The 27836-nt window shown below is 40.5% G+C and overlaps 1 protein-coding gene and 1 pseudogene across 1 annotated transcript; one reads left to right on the forward strand and one right to left on the reverse strand.

Moving 5' to 3' along the window:
* Positions 1-11489: 11489 nt before the first annotated feature.
* LOC133804467 (uncharacterized) lies at positions 11490-18529 on the forward strand. The gene is made up of 13 exons (XM_062242623.1): positions 11490-11884; positions 12568-12641; positions 12905-12988; positions 13189-13269; positions 14058-14138; positions 14666-14758; positions 15252-15431; positions 15619-15686; positions 15818-15869; positions 15961-16014; positions 16096-16188; positions 16332-16398; positions 18105-18529. Exons 1-13 carry the CDS (start codon positions 11743-11745, stop codon positions 18194-18196), a joined length of 1161 nt encoding a protein of 386 aa, XP_062098607.1. The 5' UTR covers positions 11490-11742; the 3' UTR covers positions 18197-18529.
* Positions 18530-19380: 851 nt separating this feature from the next.
* Positions 19381-20329, reverse strand: LOC133806816 (subtilisin-like protease SBT1.3; annotated as a pseudogene).
* Between the last annotated feature and the right edge of the window lie 7507 nt (positions 20330-27836).

Consider the following 27836-nt stretch of genomic DNA (forward strand, 5'->3'; position numbering starts at 1 on the left):
ACTTATGAGTCAAGGGCGACAATAGCACGCTGAGCGTAGGCCGGATTGGTTAGGCCTATCCAGGAGTGTGGTATACGCTTGACCGACCTATGGTTGCTTAGAAAATAAAGTGCCTAGTACGCTTGGCAAACTCTAACGCTGGTTATATAGAGGATAGGGCAATGGACACTAGGGTGACTCTACAATCATTTATCCTAGGGCAACGGGCTCCGGTGTGACTCTATAGTCACTTATCTGGATTGAATGCATGCATGAGTAGGGTTATTACTATTAGATATGCTAATTATGATTCTGTAATATGTTATTAACTACTTATGAGCATGTTTATGTTTTCTTGCTGAGCTTTGGCTCATGGGTGCTATGTGGTGCAGGTAAGGGAAATGGGAAGTTGGATAAGCCATGTGTTGACGCGGTTTTTCACCAACAGTGAATTAAGAAAATAACAAGGTTGATTAGTGCTTGATAATAAACCGAAATAAGAAATGAACTCTCAAATACATAAATCTTTTACGTGGTTCAGTGGTTAAAATCCACCTAGTCCACGAGTCTATATTATTACTGTTTTTCTCTCTATTTTAGCAGAGTTTCAGTATTACAGAATAATCGTCCATTTTCCTGTCCAATATTCTCAGTATTTATAGAGAAATTCCTTGGACAGGTTTGGGTAACCGCGTGAGTCAATCACGGATTTACATATTTATTACATTAACTATTCCCATTTATACTAGGATATGATCTGATCTCGAAATAAATGGTCTCCTAATATCTAGGACATTAAATATTACAGGCTGGCCATAAATGATCGTATCCGAGTCTTTGGGGATCCATGGGTACGCCGTATATTTGAGTTACCACGAGCTGGATATATCTCTGAGCTCCTACTATGGAGGTCGTATGAATATCATGAGCTCGCGCTTCGCAACCTATGCATCCCTAGCTCGCCTAATCACCATGAAAACTGAGCTGTCTGCGTGGATAATAAATGGATCCCTTGGTTATTTCTTCCACATATTTATTTGCCAGCTATACCCGAGCTGAGTGAAAGACTCGTGCTGAAATTAGGGTGCACACCATGAGTTGGAGAGCTTCGATGGCGGCATGTACATATGCAGCTTGCTCAACCACCATGGTCAGAGATTCACAGAGGAACTAGGGTTAAACCCTAATTTTGCTGCTTGGGCCGGCTTGTGTAGTAACCACCCTTTTGGATTGTAAATGAATTTTTAAAGGTTTATTTTGGGATCCCCTGTATGAACTTAAGCTTTTAATTAATGTAAATATTCCTTTGACCAAAACTTTTAACCCTAATCTGTTAATTACATTTAGTTACATGTTTATGTCCAAATAACTTGATTAGCAAGTCCAGTACTATTTCAAATACACAGTGTAATGGTCTTGGCTATTCAGGGCAATATGCATCATATCTGTGAAGTCAGTTAGGCTTTCAGGAGTCATTGCACATCAAATCACCTGCCCCCCGAGTATGCAATACTTAGGAAGTCAGTCAGGGGCTTTAACCCTGCTCTCCGATTGCATATCTCGACGCTTCCGTTCACCTTTCAAGATCGTCTCACCACTCCTCAGGCTCAACGCCCTCGGGAGGTAATGTTAATGAGGTGTCCAAGTATAGATGACTCATGCATCATTTCACATCTCGAAGATTAAAATTTTGTTATTACTCCTCGGGCGTGCGTTGTCCTCGGGAGGTAACTTGAATCTCTAATTTCGCGTTACTAGATTTTCTTCATCTTTTCTAGATATGGGATATAGCAACACTAGGGGTGCTTCGTTCATCGACTAGCCAAGCTCCCTATGTCACAGATTCCCCGGGACCAAGTATAGGGTACTCGACCTTCTGTTCGCATCTCGAGATCAAGAGACTTGGTCAGAGCTCCTCGGGCTCGGTATCCATGGGAGGTGACAAAAGTCTATTCTCGCGCTACTAAGATTATCTAGCTCCTAGGTGCTAAGCCCTGTTCTTCCTGGAACAAGCTTAGTCTTCTAGGCCAGACTCGACTAGTTTCCTAGGATTTTATATTCTCGTGGTTGTGACGTTAGGCTCACTCCTTTTTACGAGCTTAGTTTCCTAGGTTGTTCCCTGTGAGGTGTGATGCTGCCCTAACTCCATGCCCCTAAGTAATTGGACACTAGTCTGCGATCACTTGTCCAGACGAGCTGGTGCTTTTACATAACATTAATTGAATAAAGGAAACCAAAAAATATAAGCAGACAATAAATTTCTTACCGTGTTTTACATACACGGTTTCCATTAAATGTGCCCGAAGGCTACAAGGGATACTACATAAATAAATAAGGTTTATTGCTCATATTGCTGGTAATATCGGCGAAGATGCTCGACATTCCAGGTGTGGGGAATCAATTTCCTATTTAGTCGGGCTAACTTGTATGTTCCTGGACACACAACGCTCTCGACTTGGTATGGGCATTCCTAGTTAGGTCCCAACACTCCTGCACCGGGGTCTCGAGTGGCCAAGAAAACTCTTTGCAACACCAAGTCTCTGACCCCAAACTTTCTATCTTTCACCTTAGAGTTGAAATATCTGGGTACCTTCTACTGGTAGAATGTTACTCGAAGCTGAGAAGCTTTGCGTAGCTCCTCCACGAGGTCCAGGGATTCTCGTAGTTAAGCATGGTTTGTGGTTGGGTCGTACGTATCCCGTCGGTGTGTGCAGATTGCTGCCTCAACTGGGAGCATAGTCTCATACCCGTAAGCCATAAAGTAGGGCGAATGGCTGGTGGAGGTTCTGGTCATGGTGCGGTAGCTCAACAATGCTCTAGGGAACTCCTCGGGCCAAGCTCCATTTTCCTGCTCCAGCCTTTTCTTGAACATCTTGTTAACCAACCTCTGGTAGGAGGCACCGACATTCTTCAGTCCGAAAGGCATCACAATGTAACAGTAGACACCCTTATCGGTGTGAAAACTAGTATGCTCCTGATCTGCGACATGCATGGATATCTAGTTATATCACGAGTATGCGTCCATGAATGACAACAACTCGTAGCCAGAGGTGGTGTCGGCCATTTGGTCTATCTTAGGCAGTGAGAAGCAGTCTTTAGGGCATGCCTTGTTAAGGTCTAAAAAATCGACGCATGTCCTCTAGGTTCCATTTGGCTTTGGCACGAGAATAGGATTGGATAGCCACCTGAGTTACTGGGCTTCTTGGATAAATCTGTTGGTGAGGAGCTTGTCTACCTCGACTTTGAGAGCCTTTTTCCGAGTGTGATCAAATGTCCTTTGCTTTTGCTGGACATGAGCAAAGTTGGGATCAACATTCAAGGCATGTCATATCATGTTTGGATCAATACCAATCATGTCGGAATGCGACCATGCAAACACGTCTTGGTTTTCTTGAAGGAAGCCCACCAATGCCTCTCGGACTTCCGTTTTCAAGTTTTCCCCAACTTTTATTTTTCTATCGGGGGTGGAGGTATCAAGAACTACTTCCTCCACCTCCTCTATTGGTTCAATGAACCTCTCCTCTTGAACCCTTGGATCCAGTTCGTCGAGCCCGATCTCCTAGACAGCCTATATCTCCACACCTAGGCTTCTTGGGGGCTTCTTCTTCCACCACCATTATGAGAGTTTTGAGAGAGACATTGTAACACTTTCTCGCTTCTTTCTGGTCTTCGCAAATGGTACCAATTCCTGCCTCCATGGGAAAATTCATGCATAAGTGGTGGATGGAAGTGACGGCTCCGAACTCCACCAGTGCAGGTCGTTCCAAGATGGCGTTGTACGCAGGGAACAGTCTACCACCACAAAGGTGCAGTATTTGAAGGCCTGGCGAGGCACCTCTCCAAGCGTTACAAGGAGCTTTATTTGTCCCACGGGATGAGTGCCTCTCCTGAGAATCCATAGAGAGTCAAGGCGCATGGGGATAAGTATGTCATGTTCAGCCCTATTTTCTCGAAGGCTGATTTAAACAAGATGTTCACCAAACTTCCGTTATCTACTAGAATCTGCGCCACCATTTTGTTGGATATTTGGCTCTCAATCACCAAGGGGTCGTGGTGCGGGAAATGGAATCTCCGAGCATCGTCTTCGAAGAATGTTATGACTTGGTCAGTCATTCGGGGCATTTGGGCAGGCAACTGAGCCAAAGCCATCACCTCATCATCATGATTCAAAGCTCGCACATACATGTTCTGCGAGCTTCGGGAGGTACCTCCCAAGTGGGGCCTTCCCAAGATGGTTCCTACTCCCCCGTTCACCGGAGGAGGTCCTTGGGCCACTGGATGTTGTGGGACCGCAAGAGCAACTTCTGGAACTTGCGAAGCAACAGGTGGCACGAGCGATCCTGCCGCGGGGGGTTGTGCCTGACGCATTCCACCCTTAGCATATTGGTGGAGATGTCCCAACTTGATGAGGTTATCGATCTCATCCTTGAGCTGGCATCACTCATTGGTGTGGTGCCCTATGTCGTTGTGGAAATGACAAAATTTGTCAGGGTCCCATCTTTCCCTGTCTCTCCGGATGGGCTGCAGCTTCCTATAGTGAACGTGTTGTGCCATGGCCACAAAGATATTTTCTCGTGAGTCTACCAAGTCTCTATACTCGAAGTATTGCGAGACATACTTCTCGCCAGAGGTAGCTCCTTGCTCAGCCTATGCGGTTCCATTTCCCTTAGGCCTCCAGCCTTTACCCTTCCCCCAACGTCTACTACTGCGGGGAGCTCGATTGGATTCAGTAGGCTGGGATGGAGCCGCAACTCCAGCACTGAATGCATGCAAAAAAGCACTGTATCCAGTGGGCACCGCCCCATATCCTGCCGGAGCCATACTAAATCCCGGAGTGGGCATGGCGCTAAAATCGGAAGGCGGAACACTTTGGTTGGGTTGGACTCCCCCCAAGCCTGATTGGACGGGAGCGTAAGGGGAATATTGGATTCTCTAAGCCACGGGGCCAAGCGTGGTCAAAGTAGGGAAAGTGGCGGGTACTCCGAATGCCCCAATTTGGGCATCCTCCCAGCTGATATATTCTTATGCTCGACAAATAAAGTCGTTGAGTCGTCGACATCCCCTCCACTGGAGATCATCCCAAAGCGACGACCTCGTGCAGATGCTAGACTGTAAGGCCATCAATTGCAATCCATCATCAACTCTCTTGGTTCTCGCCATTTCTTCCTTGAAGCGCTTGGTGTATGCTTTGAGAGTCTAGAAGGGCTCTTATTTTATGTTAGCCAAGGCATTGACCTCGAAGCTCACCTTTCGAACTCCTATGAATTGTATTCCGAAGGTAGAAGACAATTGATGCCATGATTGAATGGATCCTGATCGGAGCTTCTTGAACCATTCGTCTGCTGGTCCCGTCAGGGTGATCGGGAACACATGACATTTAGCGTCATCAGAGACGTGATGCACCGACATTAATCTGTTGAACTTAGACAAATGGTCTGTGGGGTCCCAGCCACCATCATAGGGGGTCATGGTCGACATTTTGAAGCAATGTGATAGAGGGGCCTCAACAATGTGAGGAGCGCATGGCTCCACTTCTTTGTCTTCTGAGTCAGATTCGTGGCCCTGCCGCCTGGCCATTCTGAGCATGATCTGTTTCAGGCTTTCTAACTCTGCGCGAAGTGGGTCATGATCTCTGTTGATGCTCTAGGCCGAGTTATCTCTTCTCCGGGCGTTGAGATTATCCCGGAGATCTGATAGACCTCTCCCGGCGGGCTCGCGCCCACCTGCCTTATTGCACCTACGGGCATTAAGGTTGTCTCGCAAGTCAGCTTGACCTCGGAACGCACCGTTATCCTCGGGACGAGCCACCTCAATTTCATCGTCGGACTCGAAGTTCTCATCATTTACTGAGATATTGATGCCACGTTCTCGGTTCAGTGAGGCATTCCTGGGGTGAGCCCCCAAACCGTTGTTTCTATTGGGTTGGCGAGGTCCTAAGGGAACACCACCTCCAAGCCTCGTGCGATTTATATGGGCGCGTCGGGGCGGAACGCCCCGAGCTCCACAGGCACTGACGACCTAGCGGTGTCCTCGGGCCCCTTGGCCGTTATCCTTACCTACCCGCTTTGGACTCTGGTGGTCCTTGGGATCCTGACGAGCCATCTTCTTCCTCGGAGTAGGATTCTCGTCGACTTTCCCTTTGTCGCGATCCTGTGGTGGCATCGGGTTATCAACTTCTACTGGGTGCCATGTGGGCATTCCAGCTGGCAGATCTTGCGCCTCTGCAGTCGGGTGCTCAGGAAGCACTCCAGCTGTATTGACAGGTGGCACTCCAACAGGGTGCATAGGTGGCACACCATTTGGGTGCCCAGCTGGTACATTGCCATTGGGGTTCACTCGCAGCCCCTAGGCTGCAAGAGTGACCTTCATGGCAAGTACCATCTCCTGTAGAGCGGTGATGTTACCTTCTTGAGCATCGATCTTTTGTTGCTGGGTGGCCACCTGCTCACGGAGCACCACCACCTCCTGTGTCTCCTCTGCGTCTATGGGCTGAGGATATTCTTCCTCATAATACCCCTGGTCGACACTGTCATCTTCACCATCGTACTTGGCATCTTCTTCATAATCCTCCACCATTTCAGGCATGTCTTGAGGTGATTGCCGACTGGGTTCCCCTCCTTCAATTCCTGTAGGAGGGAGTACTTCATCTGTAACATTTCTTCGAGTAGTTACCATGGTTGTAAGTGTTCTAAATGCTTTCTTCAAACTCTCAATGAAAGCACCAAAATGTTGACTGCCTTTTTCACTATCAACCTTAAAACGAGAGATAAAAGAAATAAATAATACTAACACAAAGATTTTTTTACGTGTTTCAGGCTATAAAAGAGCCCTAGTCCACGAGTCTTTGGTATTAAGAGGATTGGAAGCTTGTTGAGTCAAGTTCCAATGGTGTATTCTCAGACAATGTTTAGATTGCTCTGAGTACAAGGTGTTTTTCTCTCTAAAAAATCGAACCCTTTACAATGAGACTCCTAACCCTATTTATAGAGATTGGGGTCATTAATAGTAATCATCTGTAATTAATATACATTCTTCCCATTATTGGGGGATTAATATCAATTCAATGCATTAGGCTGCATTGAATAGAGACCACGACCCAAGTGAGATCTGCGGGACCCACTACAGAAAGGTACCTACTTTATGGGGAACGTGCCCCAGGTATTGTCAGGGCGTGCTGTAAGCATCTCCATGTCAAACGGCGTAGTGGGAATGCAAATTGTCGAGTCGTACACTTGACAACACTGTGGACGGATCACCAAAAAGGTTGTGAGATGATCCTTTAGCGTTGTAAACCCGCACTGGCTGACACCTGACGCTTATCTTAGGTTCGAAAACCAGAACCTCGGACCTGGGGAACGACTGAGGGAGGAGAACTATTGTCGTAGTTGCTTCACCTAGAGAACCTCCAACTCCGAGGGCAAACCTCGGAGGGTAATCTACCTTTGGGGCACCCACGACTTACCAATTGGCGAAGAAAAATGACCTCACTTGGAAGGATCCTCGCCCCGAAGAGAGGCCTCGGGGGTAGCATATCCCGAAGATGTCTATGAGCGTCTGAGCCAGTCACTATGAGTTGCCACGTGTCGGGAGGTGAAAATACGGACAACAGAGGGGATAATTGTAACATCCCAATTTCCCTGATAAGGCTTAATGCCTTGATTAGGGGGCCAGGAGGGCAATAATTGAATTAATTATATGATTATATGCATGATTATGTGAATTATATGAGTTGTATTATAATATGACTATGTTAGCATGTTTAGGTGTATTAAGCATGCATGTGGGCTCGTTTCTTTTTGAAGGGTATTTTCGTAAATATTGACCCATTGAGGGAATATTTGTAAATATATGATTTTTATGATTGAAACCAGATTATTATGTGAATATATTTGAGTTATTCGGCACGAGGCGATCTTAGTGAGCAAGTTAGCGGTTTAGTCACAATGGGGTCAATACACGACTCAGGGTGAGCACGGGGGTATTTTGGTAATTTAGTACATTACTGGTATTTATCGGGTAATGGGAAGTTATTTGATGATTACTTGGGGAATTATGAGGTGTTAATTGAGATTAGCGGGAAATGTGGTAAAAGACTAAATTGCCCTTGAGGGTATTAGAGAGCAAGGAAATAAGAAGGGGCATTTTGGTCTTTTCATTTCGAGGAGTGACTTAGTCACTAGAGTACTTCAGCAATAGGAAATCCAAAAAAATAGAAACTCCCTCTCTCTCTCTCTCTCTCTTGTTACTCTCTCTCCCTTGTTACTCTCTCTCCCTTGTTTTTGTACCTTGGCTCCAAGAGGAATTTTGGGGTGACTTGATCATCTTGAGGCTAGGAGGGAGATTGTAAGCAATTGGAACTTGCTTTGGGAGAACTTAGAAGCTAGCAGGCTTAAAGAACGGCTAGGAAACAAACTAATAGAGGTAAATTCGAGTTTAAGTTTTGAGTTTCTAAAGCTATTGCGGAATTTTGAGTTGTGGTTAAGTTTGGGTTTAGTTTTTGGTGTATTTGTGTTGCCTTAAGTGTAGTACTGAGGTTTTGGGACTCAATTATGGGGTTGGTACAACTTTCAGGTGAATTCTGTGAGTTTTGGCTTGGAGAAAAGATTTGAAAATTTGGGTTCGCTGGGTTGCACCGCGACGCTGTTCTTGGAGCGTCGCGACCCGTATGAACTCAGAGGCTGGGGCGGTTCTGTGAATCATCTTGGCACCGCGACGCCTGGTGGGCTGCATCGTGACGCATGTTCCAGGGATAATAAGCTGGGGACTCTCTAATTTGAGGCGCGCGCGACCCTTCAATGCTACGCTGCGACTTTAGTTGGGAAAATTAGCCAAAAGAGGTTTGTGAGTGTAATGACTCAAACCTAAGGGCTCGGGAAGCCTTGGTAGAATTTGAGGTCCCGGAGGCTAGGATTTGGTCCGGAAGCCTTTATTTACTCAATATTGATGAATATCATTTATTATGGTTGTGACTAGGGTACCGCTAGGGCTCGAAAGGGGATCGCGCTCGAGGGTCATTCTTATTTAGCCAGTGTTTGGACCAGAGGTAAGAAAACTGCACCCAATACGTGATATATGTGATTAGGGCTTGGCCCGATTGCTGAACATGGTTATGATTAGGGCTCAGGCCCCTGTGAATGAGCCTGATTATGATTATGCCTGTGATTATATTAATTAATCATGCTTGAATGCTCTGTATCTGGATAATTTTTAAATGATATATGCTTGTGTTGCATTATTTGATTGAAAAGACTTGACTTATAAGTCAAGGGTGGCAATAGCGCTTTGAGCGCCGCCAAAAAGGCTTGACTTATAAGTCAAGGGCGACAATAGCATGCTGAGCATCGGTTGAAAGGCTTGACTTATAAGTCAAGGGCGGCAATAGCGCACTGAACGTTGGTCGATATGGTTAGGCCTAATTAGGAGTGTGGTATACACTTGACCGACCCTATGGTCGCTTAGAAAATAAAGCGCCAGGTACGCTTGGCTAGCCCTAAGGCTAGTTATATAGAGGATAAGGCATTAAGCCCCAAGTGACTCTATAGTCACTTATCCTAGGTCAATGGGCCCCGGTGTGACTCTACAATCGCCTATTCTAGGGCAATGGGCCCCAGTGTGACCCTGTAGTCACTTATTTGAATAGAAAATGCATGCACGAGTAGAGTTATTACTGCTAGGCATGTTAGTTATGATTATGTAATATGTTGTTAACTGCTTATGAGCATGTTTAAGATTTCTTCCTGAGCCTTGGCTCATGGGTGCTATGTGGTGCAAGTAAGGGGAAATGGAAGCTGGACCAACCATGAGTTGGAGAGCTTCGGTGGCGGTGTGTACATATGCAGCTTGCTCGACCACCACGACTGGGGATTCACAGAGGAACTAGGGTTGAACCCTAATTTTTTCGCTTAGGCCGGCTAGTGTTGTAAATGCCCTTTTGAACTGTAAATGACTTTGTAAATGTTTATGTTGGGATCCCATGCCCGAACTTAAACATTTTAATGAAATGATCATTTTTTTTGACCATTTTTTTTTAACCCTAATGCGTTAATCACTTTTAGTTACACATTAATGGTCAAATGACTTGATTAGCGAGTATAACACTATTTAAAGTACACATTGTAATGGTTTTGGCTATCCAGGGCGTTACATGAGACCTTTTTATTTGGGGCCCCTAGGCACATGGCTGGCCCGTCTATACCTAGGGTCGACCCTACTCATCATCTATCATAAGTGCAACTTGGCTAATCCATGAGCAACTTTATTACAGCTGCGACACATGAATTAGAGATACATCTAGAAGGACAAATAACAAGTGTCTAATATCCCTAAGTATATAGCTCCATTGAGAACGAGGGGAAATAATGGAAAAGACAGCAAGAACAACAAATTCTGCATCACTCTCAAGCAAAGAGATTGAAAATCCTAGCTCTTGAACCCAACAAAGACTAAAGAGAATCACCAAAGCCTTTGCCTCTTTGACACTGAAACGACCACAAATCTTTTTAGCAAAGCTAGCCAAAGGAAACCCATCATCAACTCTAATGATAGCCCCAATACTGATGAAGCTCTCACTGGAAGCAAGAATTGCATCATTATTCATCTTCAAAGATTTCAAGGGAGGTTTCCACAAAACGAAATCAACAAGACTAGAATTTTGACGAACAAGAAAATTTGGAAGTCGTGCTTGCTTCCGGTCCCTGTAGTAGTGTTCCGCCCATAGAACAAGTTGTTGTGGAGAACGAGGTGGAAGTCCCTCTTACTTTTCGTTAGTTTATAGAATAAGTGGTGTTAAATCTAACGGAAGAAAAAGATTTTTATTAGATATACACTTATTATATATAAGATAAGAGATATAGACAAATTATTTATTTTAAAATTAATTCTAAAATAGAATTAATTAATTAAAGAAATCCATTTTTTTTAAATACTAATTTTAAATAAGCAAACTAAATAATATAATTTTAAAAATTCTAAATCAAAACATAAAATTAGTGCCAAAAATTAAGATATAAATTGATTAAAAAAAGTACTTATATTCATAATATATTAATTTTGCTTTATTTATTTATTTTGTTAAAGTTGTTTTATCTTAGATTTTCAAAAAAAGTAAATTGACATCAACAAAATCCAAAAAATGTAAAAAGAAAGTTATACAACAAAAACGATAATAGAACAAGTAACAACAATGAATTGGCAACCAAAATCAAATTGAAAGTCTTATATATAATAAAAGAAACAAAAATAGAATGGGTTCGGCGAATTTGAAAGAAAGAAAGAAAGAGTCGGAGTTGGAGAATTTGTCATTATATTTCTATGATCGTCTAATCGTTACGTCAGGTCACGTCTGAGCAGATCTTCCCCAAACAAAAAATTAAAATGAAGAAGGCTATTCTGCGGCGGCAATTGCATTTGGCATTGGCCTTGATTGATTGATGTAAATTGTGATTCTCATTTAATTAATAATTAAATTAAATTAATTACCAGCCGCAGGAGGCCCTACACTGAAACAAAATAATACAGTACAAAACAATTGGGTACTTACTCTAATCTTAAGTAAAGTCCAGGAGGATTGGGTTTGGTTGAAATTCCCAGATGAAATCAATTACTCTTAACCAAATTTAATGTAATTAAACTCTTTTCTTCTTTGATCTCAATTCAACGGCAACGGGGCGTTTAGTTTTCCAACTTCTTATTACTATTTAATATATGATATATACGAACTAGGTTTTTAGATCAAAGACCAAAAATTTGGGTACCAAAACCAAAATGGATGGTATAATGAGCAAGCTCCGGAATTTGGATGCTTATCCCAAGATCAATGAAGATTTCTACAGTCGTACCCTCTCCGGTGGCGTTATCACCATCGCCTCCTCCATTGTCATGCTCTTGCTCTTCCTCTCCGAGATCCGTACGTACTCTTTTCCTTCGTTTTAATTTTTTATTTTTGTGTATCTCTACTTTGCAGGGTTCATTTTTGTTGGAGATTTGTTAAGTGGCACAGGAAGTCGTTGAGAATTGATCTGGTTGCGTAATTTAGGGTTCTTTTTCGACTGTAATGGTTCATATGAATTGGGTAGTCGTACTTCGAAAATATCTGAGGCATTTGAGTTGTGCTAATTATTGCGAAAGACTTGGAATCCGGTTGGACTGGCTATAGTGCCGTGGATATGCCTAGTTTTACGGTTCTAGTTTGTTTCACTTGCAATGTTTACTTTGTGGTGGAATTGTGTTTTGTGAATTGTGCCGTGCAGCAACAGTCATGCATTACTCTATTCTCTACTATTTTGACTTAAGCTGATCGTATTGTTTTCGAAGGGAAGAGATATAGTCAACCATGTATTACCCTTTCGTATATACTAGATGCATATGTATCTGTAATTTATTATTTTCCTTTGGATACTTTTGTGTGGTAGGAGGTACAAGGTACATCCAATTCTGCTCATACTCATATGGTTATAGGTTGCTGTCTTGATCCTTACCATGTTTTCTTTCTGTATGAGTTACTCTGATGAATCTTGTTGTTTTATTTTATCCAAAGTCTACAATTTCTATCTTTCGGTTGTGTTAACTTCTGTTTTTAATTGGATGCAGGGTTATATCTACATGCAGTTACTGAAACAAAGCTTGTAGTGGATACTTCAAGAGGAGAGACCCTGCGTATCAATGTAATGCTAAGTCTTTGAGAGTTATCAAATGTATTTTAATTTTTGAACCTTTCTTTTTTATTTTACCCGTATAGATTCCTTATTCTCTTGTCACATGTTAGGTAATGAAAATTATTTAAAATTCAACCATGAGTCCATGACTATTATATATAGTACCTGAAATATTGTGTAGATCATAAAAATTATTTTTTAGTAATATGATGCACTCCGATTGTCCTCTTAAACTAATTGATCTCTGCTCTTTTTGATGTCTGAAAGTGCAGTTTGATGTCACCTTCCCCGCCCTTCCTTGTTCCATACTCAGTCTTGATGCCATGGACATAAGTGGAGAGCAACACCTGGATGTAGTATGTATAATGTTTAGTATATTTTTCATTGGTTTTGATTATTGTTGTTGTTGGCAAAAAAAAAAAAAAAAAAAAAAAACTGGAGTCTTTCTAATTAGCTTTTTTATTTCAATCCACTTAACAACATAACACGTTGAATATTGCTTCACAACTTGTGACGTGTGACCAGTTTTAAGTTATGGTTCTAATATTATTTGCAGAAACATGACGTAATCAAGAAGAGGCTAGATTCTCATGGCAATGTAATAGAAACTAGACAGGATGGAATTGGTGCCCCGAAGGTATTGCTCGATAGTTGATTGGGCGTTCCTTTTATTTCTTATCCATCTGATCTGTATACGCTAGTTTATGTAGATCCTATGAGATTATACAGGTTTCCTATTAACTTAAATCATTATCTTGGGCTGTCAGTATTAAGTGGTTTAGACTTTTTCTCTCATTCATTTGACTGTTTTGTTTTCTGTGGTTTTCTTCCCTTCCATCTTTTTTATTGATAATAAACCATCTTGAAAAGAATCAAAACTAGTAGAATTAAGTATAATTTTACTTCTTATAATTTTAGTATTTATTGATTTAAGATTTTGATTAAAAAAATAAATTAACTAAATGATAATGTCTATCATCTAAAAAAAGCCACTTATAGGATGTGAAGGCTGTTCTTTACATTGAGTGGCTTGACAATGTGTTTTTGGAAAAGTTATAGTTAGTAGTTACCCATTTGTTAAATTAACTCAGCTGTGGTTTGGACCACATACTTCTTACACCCAACACGCACACCCAACCACTTTAGCTAGACTCTTGCGGGGGTGGCTTGACCGTGTTTAAATCTGCTGTACTGTATCTATTTAGTTTTGCTTTTTTTTTTTTTTTAAATAAATCTAATTGAGGAAATATTCATTTCTAATAATTTGTATAGTGAAAAAAAATTGTGCCTTTCTTTTTGTCTGCTAGAAAGCATCATCACTTTGATGTTTATTTCCTTTTTGTATAAAATAAAATTGAAGGACTATAGTATTCTGTTTTGGTCATATGTCTTTCAATTTGCGAATTTGTGTTTGTGTTTGATCAGATTGATAAGCCATTACAAAGACATGGTGGCAGACTTGAGCATAATGAGACATACTGTGGTTCTTGCTATGGTGCAGAAGCGGTATGCTTTTCATTGCAAATACTTGTTGTCAAGATGATACTATAAAATGAAGTTCTATGTATATACTGTTTGACTTTTACGATTGGAACACCAAACTGAATGGCCAACCGTATATATTTCATTACTCAATCTGTCACCATATTTAGTCTCTGTTTATTGTAATACATAATCTTGTTTAAAATTTTCTTGTTTGCAAACAATTACAAAACTTAATAACTTAATAAATTTGGATCTATGTAATTGTATTTACTATTTAGTAAATCATTGATTGTTGAAAAAGAAAATTTTATTCAGGAATGCCATAAAATTTTTTCAGTGTATGAATTATCTAGTTGCAATTTTCTATATTAAATGTCCATTTTGCGAATAATATTATGCTAGGGCTTTCAATTATAATTTGAAAGCATAGGAAATTGTTATGACATTTCTATTTAAATGTTTCTTTGTTCATCTTTACTAATGAACTTTTTCTCATCATTTTGTTAAATTTGTGCTTTTGGTCTTTTTGTTAAATTTGTGCTCTGCAGTCAGATGAAGATTGTTGTAATAATTGTGAAGAAGTCCGTGAAGCATACCGGAAGAAAGGTTGGGCATTGTCAAATCCAGATATGATTGATCAGGTCTGTAATTGCAAGTCCCGGAGCTACTTAGTAACATGAGTATCGGAATGATACTCTTATGCTATTACACTTGTATAATACAAGTTGCATTTGTAATCTTTTATTTAAAATCACCCCTTCCTCTGTCCTTTCTATCATTGTATTGACATGCCATATTTTAAAGCCTACTGCACTTTGATTCTCTTATAATTTTGCTGAGACATTTTCCAGATTATCTATTTTGATTTATTAGTCCAGCATATTAAAGCCGTCTATATGATTGCATGTTTTTCTCCAGACCAAGTTGTCTGCCTATCTAGTTGGATTCTTTAACTATATTCCTCCCTGTGATTGGGGTAACTTAATTTTTTTTTCACAAACATATCCAGCACCCCTCACTCTCATGTCTACAGATTGATTGGAATTGAATTTAATCATTATAACTGTATAAATATTACAATAGTAGTCATGATAATTATTTAATTTGTAATTCTATTGTTCTATTTGCATTCAGTGCAAAAGAGAAGGTTTCCTGCAAAGAATCAAAGATGAAGAAGGTGAAGGGTGTAATGTATATGGATTCTTGGAAGTTAATAAGGTAGCTGGGAATTTTCATTTTGCACCTGGGAAAAGTTTCCAACAATCAAATATTCACGTCCATGATCTTCTGTCGTTTCAGAAAGATAGTTTCAATGTAAGACATGATTCATGGAACTTCTGTTCACTTTTTCTTTGAGAAAATTGTATGCCTTGTATTATAATTAAACCTTCAAATATCCTTTTAATATTTTATATTTGAAAGGCTGTTTATAAACTGTAGTTTAATATTAGCTTCCTCTTTTGCTTTTGTTCGATTAAAAAATTTATGATTCATGATTCAGATAAGTCACAAAATCAATAGATTGGCTTTTGGGGACTATTTTCCTGGTGTTGTGAATCCTCTTGATGGGTTAGTTTCTATCTCTTTTTGCTTCATAGTCTAGTTAGCCATTCGTTCTATTGGGAGTTCAAACTCTGACTTTGGCTACTTACAGTTAATGTACTTGACATATTCTTCTCCACTGTCTTTCTTTTCTTTAGTGTGCAGTGGACGCAGCAAACACCTAGTGGGATGTATCAGTATTTTATCAAGGTAAGTCCTTTTGATTCATTCTTTGAAAAATACTAGATAAAATAGGAGTGAAATCTATTAGCGCTCAGATCAAGGGTTGTTTATTTTTTAGGTTGTACCTACTGTTTACACAGATGTGACTGGACATGCTATTCAGTCGAATCAGGTGTGCATCTCATTGCATGTGCATTTATTTTTATTTCATTTGTGTAACATGGAGCATGACTTTAGCCAATATGTATTGCAGTTTTCTGTAACTGAGCATTTTAGGACTTCAGAATTTGGAAACCTTCAATTTCTTCCTGGTGTATTTTTCTTTTATGATCTTTCTCCAATCAAGGTTTGTCTAGTTATGTTTGAAGATGATTAATTCAAAAGTATATAATGGTTTTGTGGTCCCGTGCTATTTTCTGTATTAATTTTCTGATATTTTGGGATGTGGATATTTTTTATGCCTCATCTTTTCCTGATTGCATGTTTTAGGTAACTTTTGCTGAGGAGCATATATCATTCTTACACTTCCTCACTAATGTGTGCGCTATAGTTGGAGGTAATTCCTAAACTCCTACTCACCCTCTTAAAGAGAACAGCTTTTTTAGTTGCCAATTTATTCTATTATTTTTGCCGGACTGTTTAGCTTATATATTCTTCTTTCTCATCTCTTCATTATGCATATCCATATGCCTATAAACATCCTATATATACACGCATCTACGAAGCTTGTGAAATGGCTAATAGATTGCCAGATGTTTTGGAATTTCAATACATAAGTGCACACAATGGTAAACAAGTAATAATAATAAAAGTAAAGTTCGATTCCACGAAGACTGATTATCAATTACTAATTAATTTTAACTTTAGTTCTATTTGGTAAACAATTTTAGGGTTGCAAATTCAGATAATTAAATAATAGAAACAAATAGCAATTGCAAATGAAATTCAATGAATAAAAACCTAGGGAATTTAATTTCGTCAACTATCTACTCTATTATATCATTAATCTAATTATTATTCTTGTTCTTTCTATCGTGATAGCAGGTTTACTAAAACGATTCTTATTCTTTATCAAGATATAAGATCTCAACCTATATGTGAACTTTCTACATCTCTGTGATAAATTCTAACATATAGTAGACATTAAGAACAAAAACCCTAAAAACTACACAAACCATAGAGGTATTCTCATCCAATATGTAATTTATATCTATTCAATTATAGCATATTTAACTCTCCCTTCTCTGATCTTGACTTAAAATCATGAATCATGCAAAAGATGGTCAATCAATTACAAGTGTTAAACATAAATTGAATAGATCACAATAAAAAAAAAATCACAAAATAATTGAATTAACTAATAATAGAGTATCAAGAGACTACATTAAAACTCTAGAAACTAAAATTAGTTCATAATCATAGCAGGAATATCCATCTAATATAAATAAGAAGACAAGAAAAATAGAAGAAGAAAAAAATTCTCTCTAAATGTTTCTGTCAATGTTTAGCACTTTTAAATTCCCACTAAATGTGTTTAAATATAAACCCTAACGATTCTGTGTAAAAGACCTTTTTGCCCTCATAAAAATACCATTTTTCTTGCGCACCACGAAAAACGTAGACTTGGGGTGCTAATTCATTTTTTTTTCTTCTGGAAATCTGCTTTCTGACTTTGATAGTGCTGGAGCGCTATATACTAGCGTTGGGGCGCTAATTCGGTGGCGTTTCCTCTTTGTTTGTAATAGGGCTGCAGCATTATCAATGGGTGCTGGGGCGCAAATTCACTTTTGCTGAATTCTTATTTTAAATCTAGAAGTGCTCCAATTTTGCCCAAAACACTCTTAAGCTCCTCCATGAACTGTGATCACCTCAAAATCACCAATTTTGCCTTATTTTTTTTTCTTTCTATTTTGTTTCTTATCATTTCACTATAACTCATATATTTTACCATTATAAATCCTGAAACAAAAACAAACAAGCATAAATCTGCGCAAAACAATCCTAAATAACTAAAACATAACCTAAAACGTTATCTAAAACGAAGCTAAAATGACCCTAACAGCAGACTTTCATTTCAACACTAAGTTTGACAACCTCTATATCTCTATGGGGAACCCTTTAGTTTCTCTCTAGTTTATTTAATTTTATTGCATCCTTGGCAAAGCTAATTTTATAAATTAATTGTGGCTTTTCTCTGCGTTCTTTTTCCTTGGTGTCACTAACTTGAACAACTGCCAATGCTTGGTTGGCTTTTGTGTACAGGTGTTTTCACGGTTTCGGGTATCCTAGATTCTTTTATATATCATGGCCAGAAGGCAATCAAGAAGAAGATGGAAATCGGTAAATTTAGTTGATTGCTTATGGGGTGGGGGGGCACACATTGCTGCCGAGTTTGTTGGTTCTGCCTTTCAGTGGCTTTTAGGACACCAAAAAAAAGAAATGGATGGTATCTTTTGATCACGAACTAAAATTTTGTCATGATGTTTGTCTGTTCTCTGAATTGGGCTAACATTCTTGATAAAGATTTAAACGTGCGTAAGCTGTTCAGTTCGCTTAACTACTAATGTGAACACCTGTGTGCTAGTTATAGGAGTTTTTTCTTTTTGTTGCTGATGGATTTATACAATTAATGTTTGGATATCATGTAAAATTACATATCTAAATGAACATTGCTCATTCGCGCACTATGTTACCATTGGTCTCCTTTGTCATCTTACTGAATAAATATATATACCTCGTTGGATATGTAGACTACTGCATGAAAGCTATCCCAAGTTCAACAGATTTTGATGTGGATTTCATAGGGTTAATTTTTGTTTAATAAAATTTATCGTAGGAAAATACCAGTTTGACTTCTGTATTTTGTTCGAATATTTGATTGATTACTATGTTTTGTTAAACGGCAAAATGGATTTTGTGTTTTGCAAAATGGAACAAAATGATATTCTGAGTTTAATTTTGGTCAAATAATTTTTTAATATAACAATAATACCCTCAGGTTTTTGGATTAATAAATTTATTAAACAATAAAATATATATTTTAACATAAAAAATTAAATTAAATTAATTTAAAAATAAAATAAATAAATAATATTATTTATTTAATTAAAAAACTGAACTAAATAAAAAATATATATAAAAATCGAATCTTTATTTCTTTTGTTCTTTTTCTCCTTCTCCTTCTTCTTATTTTGCAGATACCTTGATTTCGTCGGCAAAGCCCCCATTGGCAAATTGGCAATGGACATGGTGATTGACCAGATGTCGGACACCCCGAAGCGTGGTTCACATCACAGGTGAGCTCACTCTGAAATCTCCTTCCATTTCCCAAACCTCGACAATTTCAGATCTCGGTGTCCATGGCACAAGTTTATTCTTAAAATTTTCTCATTTTGTTGGATGTGTTTCAGATCTAGTTGTTGGATGTTTATTTCATATCTATATTTTTTTATTCATTTGTTGTAGCTACCTGATGTGGATCTGGATTGTATATTGTCTATGCTTCTAGATGGGTAAAATTTGTTAAAGCAATCATAAACTATTGGTAACTTGAAACCGGAGAACCCACATTGGTCACTGTCCGACGAACACTCATAACAGAAGCGTTTATCTTATAAGGGAACACAACTGAGATAGCAGGGCAGTTCAAGTTCACTGGACCAGTGAGTGTGTGTCGGCAAGTTCTATTCGAGTACTTGGCGAGAAATTTTAACTGGGTTGGAGATAGATTTTGAGTACAGAGGAACTCAAAGTAGTCTTGAAGGCTCTATGTTGTAGACCAAACCCGGGTCAAGTGCTTTTCTCGGGTTTACATGACCCGCTCTGTGGTCATACGGGCTGGAAGGAATTGTCGAGGAGGCATCTTTAAGAGGGTGGAGAGTGTTGTCGTGGATATAAGCAGTGGTCATAAAAGTTGATTTAATGGCGGTCGGGCGCCATTTGGGGTGTCTAGTGTTTAGCAGTGCAACAACGCCACTTACGTGAGGACACGACATTGAGGTACCAGACAATATGTTGAATTTTACCCTTTGACGATCTGTTGGTAAACTTGATGGGCCCAAATCCCCGGTCCAAGCAGCGAGAATGTTGACTCCGGGAGCTACCAAATCAGGTTTGAGAATCTCAAACGTGAGAAAATTAGGCCCTCTTGATTAAAATGCTGCCACCACTAGAGATGGCCTAATCCCTACATGAGTTCCCAGAAACGCTAGATTGGGCGTGGCTTTAGGGTTAGTTAAAGCGTAACGCTTTAATAGTTTTGCTTCGTTTTCTCCAACGCCTGCCGCTGGAAGAAGGTGGGAGTCCGCTACCAATTCCTCGTTGTTTGCCATCATGTTCGTCAGAATCATTCCAACTCCTCCGGCGTCTTTGATCACCTGACCCTTCTGAACTCGAGGGCTGATTCCACGGTCGCATATCACTATTTTTCCAGCAACTTTATGCCTTTCTAAAGTCCCTTCCAAGCATAACAATCCTGGATCAGGGATTTTGAGTTATGATTTGGTAAATTTCTAGATTTTGAATATAGGGTCTGAGGATGAACTTAGATCATGTCGTGTTTTTATTTTTTGGTTTGAATCTGGGTTTGAAGGATGAACACAAACATTTTTGTTTTAATTATTTGATTTGATTTTAATTTTAATATTGTTTTTGATTAAATTTTGATTAATTTAGTTAATGTTATACGTTAATTATTGAATTTAATTTTAAGTTTAGTATTTAGGTTTCAATTTAAATTTTTGTTTATGATAATTATTTTAATGTTGTAATTTATTAAAATATGATTTTTTAAAATTTTATATGTTTTTTTTATTATTTTCTATTAATTAATTATAAAAAATATAGGCATTTTAGTCATATTGAAAAATTAGTTGACCAAAATCGGACTCATAGTATCATTTTTTTCCATTTTACAAAACACAGGATCTATTTTGTCATTTAACAAAACATAAGGGCCGATCGAGTATTCGGACAAAACACAGGGGCCAAACTGGCATTTCCCCTAATTTAAATGTTGTAGGGTACCTCTTTTAAACTTCATTATTATATGGTTCATTTGGTAAAATGACCTATTTTTTAAAGTCATTTTACACTCTGGCTTAGTTTTGATATTTTTTTTTGTAAAATGGTCTCTGACACTCCAGACAGTTGGCTGAAATTTTTAGACATTTGATCGAAATTTTAGACAGATGTCATTTTGCAAATTATTATCAAAACTAGGCCAAAATGACTTCAAAAAAGAGATCATTTTCACAAATTACTCTTATTATATTTAGAGTTTATATTTTTTTGGATTCTGTATTTTGTCTCATTACCTGTTTGGACTCTGCGTTTTGACAAATTACTTTTTAGATCATATGTTTTATAAAAAGAAAAATTACATTTTTCTTTACATTAATTTTTTTTAATACAATATATATACAACAAAACATAATTATATCATAATATACATTTTATTAAGGTAAAACTTATTTTCGTTATGATATACATTATAAATAACATATATTATGTTTGGTTAGTTTTGTTGTTTCCTTTTTATATTAACATTGATTTAAATTATGTTTTGATATTTATATTAGTGATTTAATTCCTTATTTAAAACATTTGATTTGTTTTTTTTTAATAAATTGTCAAGTAATCCATGTATAAAGTTGTTGACGGTAAGAACTCGTCAACGAAATATGGATGGAAAACTCATAAACTTAAATCAATATCTAATGAACACAAATGAATGTATAGAAACTTGAAGGAAAATTGCAAATAGGAAATAAAAAAACTACTCGTATATTGCCCTTAGATCAATTTGGTTTTACAAAAAATTTCCAACTTTGTTTTCAAGTTCCTTTTTAGGATCTTGTTGATGACCTCCACTTGTCCATTTGCTTGTGGGTGTACTACAGCGGAGAAACTCCTCTTGATTCCCTTTTCCCTGAATTATTCCTTTAACATTCCCCCTTCAAATTGCGTCCCATTGTCGGAGATTATCTTGTAGGGTACTCCAAACCTGCAAATGATAAATTTATTGACGAAGGTGGTGATTTGCTTAGCCGTTATGTTGACTAGAGGCTCCGCTTCCACCCATTTGGTAAAATAATCGATTGCTACCACAACGTATTTTGCTCCTCCTCTTCCTGCTGGCAACACTCCAATCAAGTCAATCCCCCACATAGCGAAGGGCCACGGATTGGTCATGCTCACCAGCTCATTTGGTGATTGTCTGGGGCAATTTGCATGCCTCTGGCACTTGTCACACCTTTTTGCGAAATTGCTAGCGTCCTTCTCCATGGTAGGCCAATAATACCCCTGGCGGATGGCCTTTTTGCCGTAGATTACCCCCCAGCATGATTTCCACATTCCCCTTCGTGTATCTCTTGCATAATTTTTAAAGCCTCTCCCTTTTCTACGTACTGTAGGAGCGGGGTAGAGAAGCCTCTCTTATATAAGACTCCGTCTACTAGGGTGTATTGGGCGGCTTTGTAATTAAGCTTACGGGCATCTTTTTTGTCCAAAGGCAAGGTCCCGTCATTTAAGTACCTCACGATGGGTGCGAACCACGACTCCTCAGGGCTATTGACCATATGGATCTTTTCTTCTGCTATGCTCGGCTTGGAGAGGTATTCGACTGGGATGGACTCAAGCATGTCTTCGTCTCGAGTAGAGGCGAGTTTTGCCAGAGCATCGGCGTTTGTGTTTTGCTCCCTCGGGATCTGTTCTATGGTGTATTTTTTGAACTGATCCAAATACCCTTTCACCTTGGCGAGATATGTAGCCATTTTTGGGCCTCTAGCTTGATATTCACCCTTCACCTGAAACACTACCAGCTGTGAGTCACTAAAGACATGAAAATGGGTTACCTTTAACTCCTTAGCTAGCCGCAGGCCAGCCAACAGTCCCTCGTACTCTGCTTTGTTGTTGGAAGCTTCGAATTCGAATCATAAGGCGCAAAATATCTTGTGCCCCTCAGGTCCCGTCATCACCATGCCAGCGCTGGCTCCTTCTTCGTTAGATGCCCCATCTACATGGAGGCTCCATTCTTCAGGGTGCTTTTCCCCTTCACGCGCTGGTTCATTCTCTTCTACTTCTCCCTCCTCATGGGGTCAGTGTGCAAACTTGACTATAAAGTCTGCAAGTACCTGCCCATTGATTGAGGTCCTTGGGGTGTAAGTGATGTCAAATTGACTTAATTCAATCGACCACTTTAACAACCTTCCCGAAGTTTCCGGTTTGTGCAAGACTTAACGCAAAGGGGTGTTGGTGAGCACCTCGATAGCATGAGCATGAAAATAGGGCCTCAGCTTTCGAGAAGCCACTATCAAGGCATATGCCAACTTTTCTATTTTTGGGTACTGGGTTTTTGCATCTACCAACCACTTGCTCACATAGTACACGGGCTGCTGATGCTTCTTTTCTCCTTTGACCAAGGCGGCACTTATAGCATGCTCTGATACGGCTAGATACAAGTACAACTTTTCCCCTTTTCCTGGCTTGGCCAAAAGGGGTGGTTTTCCAAGGTGTTCCTTTAGCTTAGTGAAGGCTTCCTAACAATCATCATCCCAAGCAAACTTTTTCCTCCCTTTTAAGATGTTGAAGAAAGGGAGGCATTTGTCAGTGGACTTGGAGATGAACCTATTGAGGGCTGCTACTCTCCCCTGTTAAGCACTGCACCTCCTTCTTGCTTCGTGGTGGGCTCATTTCTAGCAATGCCTTGATTTTGTCAGAGTTGGCCTCGATACCTCGGGAATTCACCATAAAGCCCAGGAACTTCCCTGATGAAACTCCGAAGGTGCACTTGAGCGGGTTTAGCTTCATTCTGAACTTTCGGAGGGTGTCGAACATCTCACTGAGATCGTTTGTGAGCTCTTCTGCCTTCTTTGTCTTCACCAGCATATCGTCCACGTATACTTCCATATTCCTTCCTATTTGATTTGCAAACATTCTGTTCACCAGCCTTTGATAAGTAGCACATGCGTTCTTTAAACCAAAAGGCATCACTTTGCAGCAATAAAGCTCCTTGTCTGTTATGAACGAAGTGTGCTCTTCATCGGCCGGGTTCATGGGTATTTGGTTATCGCCGGAATATGCATCCATGAAGCTCAGTAGCTCGTGCCCCGCTGTGGCGTCTACCAACTGGTCTATCTTGGGAAGCGGGAAGCTGTCCTTAGGGCAGGCTTTATTGAGGTTAGTAAAGTCCACACAAGTCCTCCATTTTCCGTTGGGCTTTGGGACTAACACTGGGTTTGATACCCATATTGGGTAGAATGCTTCTCAGATAAACCCATTTGCCTTCAACTTGTCAACCTCGTATTTTAGGGCCGCGTATCTTTCTGGGTCTAGCACTCTCCTTTTCTGCCTCACAGGCCTTGCTTTTGGGTCGATGTTTAAGTGATGACACATGACTGATGGGTCTATTCCTACCATGTCCTCGTGACTCCAGGCGAATACGTCGAGGTTGGCTTTCAGAAATTCTACCAGCTTCTCCTTCACGATACCCGTAAGGTTTCTTCCTACCTTCAACTTTCTTAATGTCTCATTCATGACCGTGACTTCTTCCAACTCCTCTACCGACTCGGTTCTAGGTTCTTCCGTGACTTGCGGGTCCAACTCATGTGGGTACACGCCTTCATGCACAACCATTTCCATAGGCACTGATGGCTTTGTGGTCGTGCGGAGGGATGTGTTATAGCATTCCCTCGCTTCCTTTTGCTCTCCTTTCATGCTTGCTATTCCCCCAGGAGTTGGGAATTTCATGGCTAAGTGGTATACAAAAGTTATCGCCTTTAATTCTCTTAGGGAGGGTCTCCCTAATACCGCATTAAAGGCTGAGGCACAATCCACCATGACAAAGTTTGCCATTATAGTGGTTTGCCTGGGTTGTTCCCCCATGGTGAGGGCTAACTCAATTGCACCTAGGGCTGTATCGAATCCCCTGTAAATCTGTAAAGGGAGGTATTGCAAGGCTTCAAGTGCCGGATGTTCAGTCCCATCTTCTCCAAACTAGGGCGATACAGGATGTCTACAGAGCTTCCATTATCCACCAAGACCCGATGTACTCTCATGTTTGCAAGTTGGACAGTCAGCACCAAGGGGTCATTATGAGGGAAATGTATGCCCCGTGCATCTTCTTCTGTGAAGGTTATTGAGTCGTTCTCCCCCTTAAAACTCTTCGGGGGGCGTTGCTCCAAACTTAAGATGCACGACGGTGGACTTCGCCTGGCCTCCCTGACATATTTATCTCGCCCCTTCCTTGATTCACCTCCGAATCCTGGCCCTCCGAAAATGGTCCTGACTTCTCCTTGTACCTCCGGGGCCACCTCTTGTGCCCGTGGCGAGGATACTCCTTCTTCCAGCCTTTGGTTCTCTTTGCGGACGTTTCTGCCCAAATGTACCCTGCGTATAAGCTCTTCGATTTCTATTTTCAAATGGTTGCATTCTGCGGTGGTGTGGCCAATATCTTTATGATACTGGAAATATTTACTTGGGGTCTCTTTTTGATCAGTCTTTTTTCATTGGCAGGGGCCTTATGAAAGGGACCTGGTTTTCATTCGTGAAGAAAATATGTTCCCTAGCGTGGGTGAGGTCAGTATAAAAGGTGTAGGGGCCTTGCTTGCGCTCATCAGTGCGCTGGGGCTTCCGAGGCTGATCATCTCTTGTTCCTTCATAGGACCTCTTCTTCTTTGCACCGCTTTGGCTTTCCCGGATTGAGGGTTTTGGTGGGGACTGGCCTTAAGGCTTTCGTGACCATCCTCTACGCGAATATATTTCTGTGCCCACTTGTAGAAATTGTCCAAATCTATGACCTCTTTCTTGAGCATGTTATCCCATAGCTTACTTCCTGGGTGTACTCCGGCCGTGATGGCCATTTTTAGCTCTCTACGGGTCAAGCTCCCTACCTTGGCTGCCTCCATATTGAACCTGTGGATGTAGCTCTTCAGACTCTCATTTTCTCCTTGTTTCACGTTAGCGAGGTTGGTGCCCGACATTGTGTAATCACGCATGACGTGATGTTGTTGGAGAAATTCATCAGAAAATTGTTGCCAAGACTTGATGGACCCTGGTCGAAGTCTTCTGAACCATTTGTACGCAGGTCCTTTCAATGTGATAGAAAAGCAATGGCACCTAGCTTCGCTACTAATCCCCCTTAACTTCATCAGGTCGTTAAATGTGTCCAGATGGTACTTGGGATCTGTGTTTCCTTCACATGGGGTCATATGAGGCTCCTTGAAGTTGGCTGGGAGTCGGATGGCTTGGATTTCCTTAATGAAGGGTGATTCATGGTCGAACTCGTCCTCAATGGCTTGTCCTCCAGATGCGGTGATGATCTTGCTCCGGAGGCTCCTCATTTATGTGTCTAGGCCTTGTCTCCTCTTGTTCAAGGAGTCTTTCAACGTGGACGGGTTAGCATCTCCCTTTCCTTTGCCTTCCCGGGGCGCCATAGGAGGTGTAGTCCTTTTATATGCCCTTTTGTTGTTGAGTTCCTCTCGTAAATCTGAGGGTGTTTTCCTTGAGGTGACTTCGAATTCGTTACGAGGGCCAACGTTGTTCTTCTGCTCTGGCCTCTGGGGCTGCTTTGGTGGTCCGAGACGTTCGCGCTGCTTTGTCTGGGGGGTATTACTGGTGGAAAGTCGAGTCCTCCCATCGTCCACTGGGACTGTGGTTTCTGCCCCCTCTTGACCTCTCTCTTTTTGCCTAGGGAGAGATATGTTTGATTTCCCTTGTAGCAGGCCATTCAACACCTCTTGCATGTTCTCTAAGGTAGTTTCTAGCCTTTGGTTCTTACGGTGCAGTTCACGTATCTCCTCTTCGTAAAATTGAGATCTAGAACTCAAGCTCACAGACTGGACTCGAGGGTGCTTGTCAGGTCTATGCATCGAAGGGCCCGGATCTTGCTGGCCGGAGTTCGACACCTGCGGCGGCCTTGGAAGCGGGAACTCACCGGCATCTCTTGTAGGGGCAACTATTGACCTTGGACGATTCTCATCAGGTGAGACGGCCGGGGATGAGGCCTCCCTTTCATCTTCGTGAACCTCAGGCTCCTTTGGGGCATCCACATTTTTGGGTAGAAGAGGATTCTTCATGGAGGCTTTCAGCTGATCTCCATCAAGGTGGACCTCCACCTCTCATGGCTCTCTCAGTCGTTTAGAACGCCTTGACATTTTTTTCCTGCCAGAATCAATGGAAGAACAGTGGCTTGACACTTATTCTCCCCACAGATGGCGCCAAACTGTTGACGGTAAGAACTCGTCAAAGAAATATGGATGGAAAACTCAGAAACTTAAATCAATATCTAATGAACACAAATGAACGTATAGAAACTTGAAGGAAAATTGCAAATAGGAAATGGAAAAAAAACTCGTATATTGCTGTAACGCCCTGGATAGCCAAGACCGCTACACTGTGTACTTATAAAGGTGCAAGACTTGCTAATTAAGTCATTAATTTAAAAACGTGTCACTAAACAAGTATGAGCTAGGGTTAAAAAGGTTTTGGTCTCAAAAGTTTCATTTCATATAATTAAGCGGTTATATACATGGGATCCCAAAAGAAACAGAGTTTAAAAGTTGGATTACAGACTCCCAAAAATACAGACAACTGTCAGCCATACTAAGGAAAAATGAACAATTTCTGGGTCTCGCGTCCCTGCCTAAACCTTAACCGTGGCGGCTGAGCAGCTGGCCATGTATATTCCGCTCGTAGAGCTCTCCAAATCAAGGCTGATCAAGCTTGTCCTTGCCTTTACCTACACCACGTAGCACCCGTGAGCCAAGGCCCAGCAAGAAAACATGATGTGCAACACAAACAATAATAACAGACAGCAAATTCACTAAGTATGAACTCTCATCAAATAATCCACATTATCCATTCATTACATATATTCATAATTAGAGATGCAATCAATCACTTATAACTTTCATATCACATAATAATCAGGGCCGACAACTTAGGCCGCACCCTCTGTTTACCCCACTGACTCCGGCCCGCTTAAACCGAGCTTAG

The sequence above is a fragment of the Humulus lupulus genome, chromosome X (assembly GCF_963169125.1).
Source record: "Humulus lupulus chromosome X, drHumLupu1.1, whole genome shotgun sequence".
Classification (NCBI taxonomy): Eukaryota; Viridiplantae; Streptophyta; class Magnoliopsida; order Rosales; family Cannabaceae; genus Humulus; species Humulus lupulus.

Bases quoted from the DNA above. Each gene is read 5' to 3' on its own strand.
- LOC133804467 (XM_062242623.1), top strand. From the start codon at position 11,743: ATGGATGGTATAATGAGCAAGCTCCGGAATTTGGATGCTTATCCCAAG. The intron at 16,189-16,331 runs GTTTGTCTAGTT...TGCATGTTTTAG, and splicing joins ATGATCTTTCTCCAATCAAG to GTAACTTTTGCTGAGGAGCA. The intron at 16,399-18,104 runs GTAATTCCTAAA...TTTTGTGTACAG, and splicing joins TGTGTGCGCTATAGTTGGAG to GTGTTTTCACGGTTTCGGGT.